Source organism: Salmo trutta, unplaced genomic scaffold (genome assembly GCF_901001165.1).
Source record: "Salmo trutta unplaced genomic scaffold, fSalTru1.1, whole genome shotgun sequence".
Classification (NCBI taxonomy): domain Eukaryota; kingdom Metazoa; phylum Chordata; class Actinopteri; order Salmoniformes; family Salmonidae; genus Salmo; species Salmo trutta.
Window position 1 is genome coordinate 28,606 of NW_021822925.1, and position 9,966 is coordinate 38,571.

At 42.9% G+C, this 9,966-nt stretch overlaps 1 protein-coding gene across 2 annotated transcripts in view; it reads right to left on the reverse strand.

Moving 5' to 3' along the window:
- LOC115187292 (egl nine homolog 1) overlaps positions 1–9,077 on the reverse strand; it is a 25,877-nt gene extending 16,800 nt beyond the window's left edge. The window contains exon 1 of one of the 2 annotated variants that reach the window (XM_029746358.1): positions 7,980–9,077. In XM_029746358.1, coding sequence (XP_029602218.1) covers positions 7,980–8,726 — 747 coding nt within the window. In that variant the 5' untranslated portion in view covers positions 8,727–9,077. The remainder of the gene's footprint in view (positions 1–7,979) is intronic. The other variant, XM_029746357.1, reaches the window with a different exon arrangement.
- Between the last annotated feature and the right edge of the window lie 889 nt (positions 9,078–9,966).

The window sequence follows — 9,966 nt, forward strand, 5'->3', positions numbered from 1 at the left end:
TGACAACTACAGGCTATATGATGACTACAGGCGATATGATGGCTACAGGCCATATGACGCTATATGACGGCTACAGGCTATATGACGACTACAGGCTAAATGACGACTACAGGCTAAATGACGGCTACAGGCTAAATGACGGCTACAGGCTAAATGACGGCTACAGGCAATATGACGACTACAGGCCATATGACGACTACATGCCATATGACGCTATATGACGACTACAGGCTATATGACGACTACAGGCTATATGACGATTACAGGATATATGAAGCTATATAACAATACAGGCTACATGACGACTACAGGCTATATGATGACTACAGGCTATATGATGCTATATGACGACTACAGGCTATATGAGGCTACATGACGACTACAGGCTATATGATGCTATATGACGACTACAGGCTATATGACGCTATATGACGACTACAGGCTATATGACGACTACAGGCTATATGACGACTACAGGCTTTATGAAGCTATATGACAACTACAGGCTATATGAAGCTATTTGACAACTACAGGCTATATGACAACAGGCTGACGACTACAGGCTATACGACGCTATATGACGACTACAGGTTATATGAAGCTATATGACAACTACAGGCTATATGACGACTACAGGCTATACGACGCTATATGACGACTACAGGTTATATGAAGCTATATGACGACTACAGGCTATATGATGACTACAGGCTATACGACGCTATATGACGACTACAGGCTATATGAAGCTATATGACGACTACAGGCTATATGACGCTATATGATGACTACAGGCTATATGACGCGAAATGACGACTACAGGCTATATGACGGCTACAGGCTGTATGACGGCTACAGGCTGTATGACGGCTACAGGCTATATGACGACTACAGGCTATATGACGCTAGATGATGGCTAGATGATGACTACAGGCTATATGACGACGACAGGCTATATGACGACTACAGGCTATATGATGACTACAGGCGATATGATGGCTACAGGCTAAATGACGACTACAGGCTATATGAAGCTATATAACAACTACAGGCTACATGACGACTACAGGCTATATGATGCTATATGACGACTACAGGCTATATGATGACTACAGGCGATATGACGGCTACAGGCTAAATGACGACTACAGGCTAAATGACGACTACAGGCTAAATGACGACTACAGGTTATATGAGGCTATATGACGACTACAGGCTATATGACGACTACAGGCTAAATGACGACTACAGGCCATATGACGACTACAGGCCATATGACGACTACAGGCCATATGACGACTACAGGATATTTGACGTCTACAGGCCATATGACGACTACAGGCCATATGAAGCTATATAACAACTACAGGCTACATGACGACTACAGGCTATATGATGACTACAGGCTATATGATGCTATATGACGACTACAGGCTATATGACGACTACAGGCTATATGAGGCTATATGACGACTACAGGCTATATGATGCTATATGACGACTACAGGCTATATGACGACTACAGGCTAAATGTGGCTATATGACGACTACAGGCTATATGACGGCTACAGGCTATATGACGCGAAATGACGACTAAAGGCTATATGACGGCTACAGGCTATATGACGCTATATGACGACTACAGGCTATATGACGACTACAGGCTAAATGACGACTACAGGCTATACGACGCTATATGACAACTACAGGTTATATGAAGCTATATGACGACTACAGGCTATATGACGACTACAGGCTATACGACGCTATATGACGACTACAGGTTATATGAAGCTATATGACGACTACAGGCTATACGACGCTAAATGACGACTACAGGTTATATGAAGCTATATGATGACTACAGGCTATATGACGACTACAGGCTATATGACGCTATATGATGACTACAGGCTATATGACGCGAAATGACGACTACAGGCTATATGACGGCTACAGGCTGTATGACGGCTACAGGCTGTATGACGGCTACAGGCTATATGACGCGAAATGACGACTAAAGGCTATATGACGGCTACAGGCTATATGACGCTATATGACGACTACAGGCTATATGACGACTACAGGCTAAATGACGACTACAGGCTAAATGACGACTACAGGCTATATTAAGCTATATGACAACTACAGGCTATATGAAGCTATATGACAACTACAGGCTATATGATGACAACAGGCTATCTGACGACTACAGGTTATATGAAGCTATATGACGACTACAGGCTATACGACGCTATATTATGACTACAGGTTATATGAAGCTATATGACGACTACAGGCTATATGACGACTACAGGCTATATGACGCTATATGATGACTACAGGCTATATGACGCGAAATGATGACTACAGGCTATATGACGACTACAGGCTATTTGACGCTAGATGACTACAGGCTATATGATGGCTACAGGCTATATGACGCTATATGACGACGACAGGCTATATGACGACTACAGGCGATATAGCGTCATGTAGCCGTCATATGACGACTACAGGCTATATGACGACTACAGGCTATATGACGCTATATGACAACTACAGGCTATATGATGACTACAGGCGATATGATGGCTACACGCTATATGACGCTATATGACGGCTACAGGCTATATGACGACTACAGGCTAAATGACAACTACAGGCTAAATGACGGCTACAGGCTAAATGACGGCTACAGGCTATATGACGACTACAGGCTAAATGACGACTACAGGCTATACGACGCTATATGACAACTACAGGTTATATGAAGCTATATGACGACTACAGGCTATATGACGACTACAGGATATACGACGCTATATGACGACTACAGGTTATATGAAGCTATATGACGACTACAGGCTATACGACGCTAAATGACGACTACAGGTTATATGAAGCTATATGACGACTACAGGCTATATGACGACTACAGGCTATATGACGCTATATGATGACTACAGGCTATATGACGCGAAATGACGACTACAGGCTATATGACGGCTACAGGCTGTATGACGGCTACAGGCTGTATGACGGCTACAGGCTATATGACGCGAAATGACGACTAAAGGCTATATGACGGCTACAGGCTATATGACGCTATATGACGACTACAGGCTATATGACGACTACAGGCTAAATGACGACTACAGGCTAAATGACGACTACAGGCTATATTAAGCTATATGACAACTACAGGCTATATGAAGCTATATGACAACTACAGGCTATATGATGACAACAGGCTATCTGACGACTACAGGTTATATGAAGCTATATGACGACTACAGGCTATACGACGCTATATTATGACTACAGGTTATATGAAGCTATATGACGACTACAGGCTATATGACGACTACAGGCTATATGACGCTATATGATGACTACAGGCTATATGACGCGAAATGATGACTACAGGCTATATGACGACTACAGGCTATTTGACGCTAGATGACTACAGGCTATATGACGACTACAGGCTATATGACGCTATATGACAACTACAGGCTATATGATGACTACAGGCGATATGATGGCTACACGCTATATGACGCTATATGACGGCTACAGGCTATATGACGACTACAGGCTAAATGACAACTACAGGCTAAATGACGGCTACAGGCTAAATGACGGCTACAGGCTAAATGACGGCTACAGGCTAAATGACGGCTACAGGCAATATGACGACTACAGGCAATATGACGACTACAGGCCATATGACGACTACATGCCATATGACGCTATATGACGACTACAGGCTATATGACGACTACAGGCTATATGACGACTACAGGATATATGAAGCTATATAACAATACAGGCTACATGACGACTACAGGCTATATGATGCTATATGACGACTACAGGCTATATGAGGCTACATGACGACTACAGGCTATATGATGCTATATGACGACTACAGGCTATATGACGCTATATGATGACTACAGGCTATATGACGACAACAGGCTATATGACGACTACAGGCTATATGACGACTACAGGCTATATGAAGCTATATGACAACTACAGGCTATATGAAGCTATATGACGACTACAGGCTATATGAGGCTACATGACGACTACAGGCTATATGATGCTATATGACGACTACAGGCTATACGACGCTATATGACGACTACAGGTTATATGAAGCTATATGACGACTACAGGCTATATGACGACTACAGGCTATACGACGCTATATGACGACTACAGGTTATATGAAGCTATATGACGACTACAGGCTATATGATGACTACAGGCTATACGACGCTATATGACGACTACAGGCTATATGAAGCTATATGATGACTACAGGCTATATGACGCGAAATGACGACTACAGGCTATATGACGGCTACAGGCTGTATGACGGCTACAGGCTGTATGACGGCTACAGGCTATATGACGACTACAGGCTATATGACGCTAGATGATGGCTAGATGATGACTACAGGCTATATGATGGCTACAGGCTATATGAAGCTATATGACGACGACAGGCTATATGACGACTACAGGCTATATGATGACTACAGGCGATATGATGGCTACAGGCTAAATGACGACTACAGGCTATATGAAGCTATATAACAACTACAGGCTACATGACGACTACAGGCTATATGATGCTATATGACGACTACAGGCTATATGAAGCTATATGACGAATACAGGCTATATGATAACTACAGGCTATACGACGCTATATGACGACTACAGGCTATATGAAGCTATATGACGACTACAGGCTATATGAAGCTATATGACGACTACAGGCTATATGACAACAGGCTGACGACTACAGGCTATACGACGCTATATGACGACTACAGGTTATATGAAGCTATATGACGACTACAGGCTATATGACGACTACAGGCTATACGACGCTATATGACGACTACAGGCTATATGATGACTACAGGCGATGACGGCTACAGGCTAAATGACGACTACAGGCTAAATGACGACTACAGGCTAAATGACGACTACAGGTTATATGAGGCTATATGACGACTACAGGCTATATGAGGCTATATGACGACTACAGGCTATATGATACTATATGACGACTACAGGCTATATGACGACTACAGGCTATATGAGGCTATATGACGACTACAGGCTATATGAGGCTATATGACGACTACAGGCTATACAACGCTATATGACGACTACAGGCTATAAAATGCTATATGATGACTACAGGCTATATGACGACTACAGGCTATATAAAGCTATATGGCGACTACAGGCTATATGACGCTATATGATGACTACAGGCTATATGACGGCTACAGGCTATATGACGCGAAATGACGACTACAGGCAATATGATGAATACAGGCTAAATGACGACTACAGGCTATATGAAGCTATATGACAACTACAGGCTATATGAAGCTATATGGCGGCTACAGGCTATATGACGGCTACATGATGACAACAGGCTATATGACGACTACAGGCTGTATGACGACTACAGGCTGTATGACGACTACAGGCTATATGATGACTACAGGCTATATGACGGCTACAGGCTATATGACGCTATATGACGACTACAGGCTATATGACGACTACAGGCTATATGACGCTATATGACGACTACAGGCTATATGATGACTACAGGCTATATGACGCGAAATGACGACTACAGGCTATATGACGGCTACAGGCTGTATGACGGCTACAGGCTGTATGACGACTACAGGCTATATGACGACTACAGGCTATATGACGCTATATGATGACTACAGGCTATATGACGCGAAATGACGACTACAGGCTGTATGACGGCTACAGGCTGTATGACGGCTACAGACTGTATGACGGCTACAGGCTATATGACGCTAGATGATGGCTAGATGATGACTACAGGCTATATGATGGCTACAGGCTATATGAAGCTATATGACGACGACAGGCTATATGACGACTACAGGCTATATGATGACTACAGGCGATATGATGGCTACAGGCTAAATGACGACTACAGGCTATATGAAGCTATATAACAACTACAGGCTACATGACGACTACAGGCTATATGATGCTATATGACGACTACAGGCTATATGATGACTACAGGCGATGACGGCTACAGGCTAAATGACGACTACAGGCTAAATGACGACTACAGGCTAAATGACGACTACAGGTTATATGAGGCTATATGACGACTACAGGCTATATGAGGCTATATGACGACTACAGGCTATATGATACTATATGACGACTACAGGCTATATGACAACTACAGGCTATATGAGGCTATATGACGACTACAGGCTATATGAGGCTATATGACGACTACAGGCTATACAACGCTATATGACGACTACAGGCTATAAAATGCTATATGATGACTACAGGCTATATGACGACTACAGGCTATATAAAGCTATATGGCGACTACAGGCTATATGACGCTATATGATGACTACAGGCTATATGACGGCTACAGGCTATATGACGCGAAATGACGACTACAGGCAATATGATGAATACAGGCTAAATGTTGACTACAGGCTATATGAAGCTATATGACAACTACAGGCTATATGAAGCTATATGGCGGCTACAGGCTATATGACGGCTACATGATGACAACAGGCTATATGATGACAACAGGCTATATGACGACAACAGGCTATATGACGACAACAGGCTATATGACGACAACAGGCTATATGACGCGAAATGATGACTACAGGCTATATGACGACTACAGGCTGTATGACGGCTACAGGCTGTATGACGACTACAGGCTATATGACGACTACAGGCTATATGACGCTATATGACGACTACAGGCTATATGACGCTATATGACGACTACAGGCTATATGATGACTACAGGCTATATGACGCGAAATGACGACTACAGGCTATATGACGGCTACAGGCTGTATGACGGCTACAGGCTGTATGACGACTACAGGCTATATGACGACTACAGGCTATATGACGGCTACAGGCTATATGACGCGAAATGACGACTACAGGCTATATGACGCTATATGACGACTACAGGCTATATGACGCTATATGACAACTACAGGCTATATGACGACTACAGGCTATATGACGACTACAGGCTATATGATGACTACAGGCTATATGACGCTATATGACGACTACAGGCTATATGATGACTACAGGCTATATGACGCTATATGACAACTACAGGCTATATAATTACTACAGGCGATATGACGGCTACAGGCTATATGACGACTACAGGCTAAATGACGACTACAGGCTAAATGACGACTACAGGCTATAAGACGCTACATGACGCTACATGACGACTACAGGCTATATGACGCTACATGATGATTACAGGCTATATGACGACTACAGGCTATATGACGACTACAGGCCATATGACGCTATATGACGACTACAGGCTATATGACGACTACAGGCTATATGAAGCTATATAACAACTACAGGCTACATGACGACTACAGGCTATATGACGCTATGCCTACAGGCTATATGACGCTATATGACGACTACAGGCTATATGACGCTATATGACGACTACAGGCAATATGACGCTGAGATGCACTACGCTGAAATCACTCTGCAATTTCCTGGTTGCTAAAATTCTAGTAGTTCGACTAATTTCAGTTCATGTGACAAAACTAGCAGGTCTAGTGTAGAGAATCATTGTACCATCTAAACAAAACCGCTGTGAAATAAATTGAACATAAGCAAAAAAGTATGTATTTTCAGCTGTTTTGACGGTGGGGTACAAAACCGAAAGTAGAAAACGCAAAAACGACACGTAAATGTGTGCATAGAAATAACAACCACGCGTAACAGAGCTACAGCATCTTATACTTGCTTTCAATGAGAATGACAGATCTATAACTTACAATTCTATGTGAATTTGGTATCGTTGGACAAAACGTTTCATAATGCAGCTTTAACTTAACCTGCCTACTTACTTTAGTCCTTCCATTTATTGTAAAGTTCCCCAGCTGACCATTACAATGTCTGACCAGATCATCCATCCGGCTCATGAGGAAGCAGATCTTCTCACATCCGGCCTCTCGGCCCTCAATCCATGTGATCTTATCTCCTCTAATATCTTTAGTGGAGTCCGTTTTCTGACTGACCAACTGACCGTCGGTAAACTTCCCGGTTTTATGCAACAATTTGACGTCTTCCAAGATGGCCAGCCCCGTTTCACCGCCGAGGAAGTTGTCAACAACACATATCCCATGCTTAATCATACACGGGACGATGTACTCAATGGCGAGGTTCTGAGGCGTGGACCGGGTGCTGGTCTGTCCGTTAGGTTTGGTTTTCGACCCGCCCGGTTTACCTAGCGACGACCCAGCGCACTCTGCGTTAGTTATAAAACCTTTCATTCTAGTCTCTCCGCTCGGAGATGCGGTGTTATCGGGTTGGACGCGTGTCTTTAGTTGCGGTGTCTGTCCCTTTACCCCCCCAGACGGTACCGGAGGTTCAGCAGGCTTCTGTTTAGAAACCTGCGGGTTTTCCTCGGATTCTTTACAGTTCACCTTGTGCATTTTCCAGTGCTGCTTCTGGTGCTCCTTGCTGCAGTAGAACGAGTTTCGGCACCGGCCGCACTTAAGGAGATTCTCCATTTTCCCACAAAGTTCACAATACTGTCTTTCTCGCTCCAAGTCCAGAGCAGTCTGAGCTGCAGTCTTAAGTTTAGTCTCCATGTTTGCAGTTGGAAGTAACGTTAACTACCTAGTGTGTTACGGTATTTAAAACCAATCATTTACACGCGTCCTGGTACTGATTTAGTTTGGAGGTGATCCACACACAGATCCAGCTCAGCCTGCCACGCCACACAGTGAAACGGAAAACCGTTTCCCGACGATTTAACACCCAATAATTTCATCACACGTATTCCGTTGTTTACTTTATTTTACACGGTAATAGGAGTTTAGGTACATTTGGTTAATTCCAGTCTTCGGGATGTTTTGTAGCACGGCTCTATCCATCGATCAGACTGTGTAGCATAACGCCGTCAGCGTTACGACGCCTTATGTCTCTGGGGGCGTATTATTTAAGCAGATTCTGTTGCGAAACGTTTCTTAAAACGGAAGTGAACAAATGGGGCGGGACATACCTGCATTTATCCAATAGAAACTCTAGTTTTAGTTGCAAATAGGAACGATAACGATTACACCTCCGGGCTGCGTTTACTATGTTTTTACGTTCTGAAACGGTGCTGTACTCTAGGATCAGTTGGAAAACGGGTTGGGTTGGGGAACACAGTCGACATGACCGCTTCCCTTTAAATACGTAACTCATTGCTTCAAGTCAGACCTCAAAAGTATGTTCAAGAACGTTTTGGAGAAACGTCGTTAAATACAAACCGTTCCACAACGTAGCAAACGTTCAAGCGAACTGAACGCACCTATGATGTCAGCAACGAAACCCTTCCTGCTGGTCCTTCTCCCTTTAAAACCTGCAATGTAACTTTTTGGGAGACCACCAAATTCACATAGAAATGTGAGTTATAGATGTGTCATTCATTGAAAGCAAGTCTAAGAAGCTGTGTATATGTTCTATTTATATTCTTCAATTTCTTAAGTTTCGTTTTTGCGTCGTTTACTTTTGGTTTTTGTACAAGAGCTTCAAAAAAGCTGAAAATACTATATTTTTGGTTATGGAAAATATATTTCACAGCGGTTTAGATGGTACAATGATTCTCTACACTAGACCTGCTTGTTTTGTCACAAACTGATATTAGTCGAACTATTAGAATTTTAGCAACCAGGAAATGGCGGAGCGATTTCTCCATAGTGCATCGTTAAATCCAGCAGAAAAAGCAGAAGAATTCAATTCACAATTAAAAGATTAATTTGAGGAAAATAGTGTAGACAAAAAATAAAATAGCCTACACTTCTAAAACACCTGACTTTGTTATGGGGCTTACACAATATATATTAT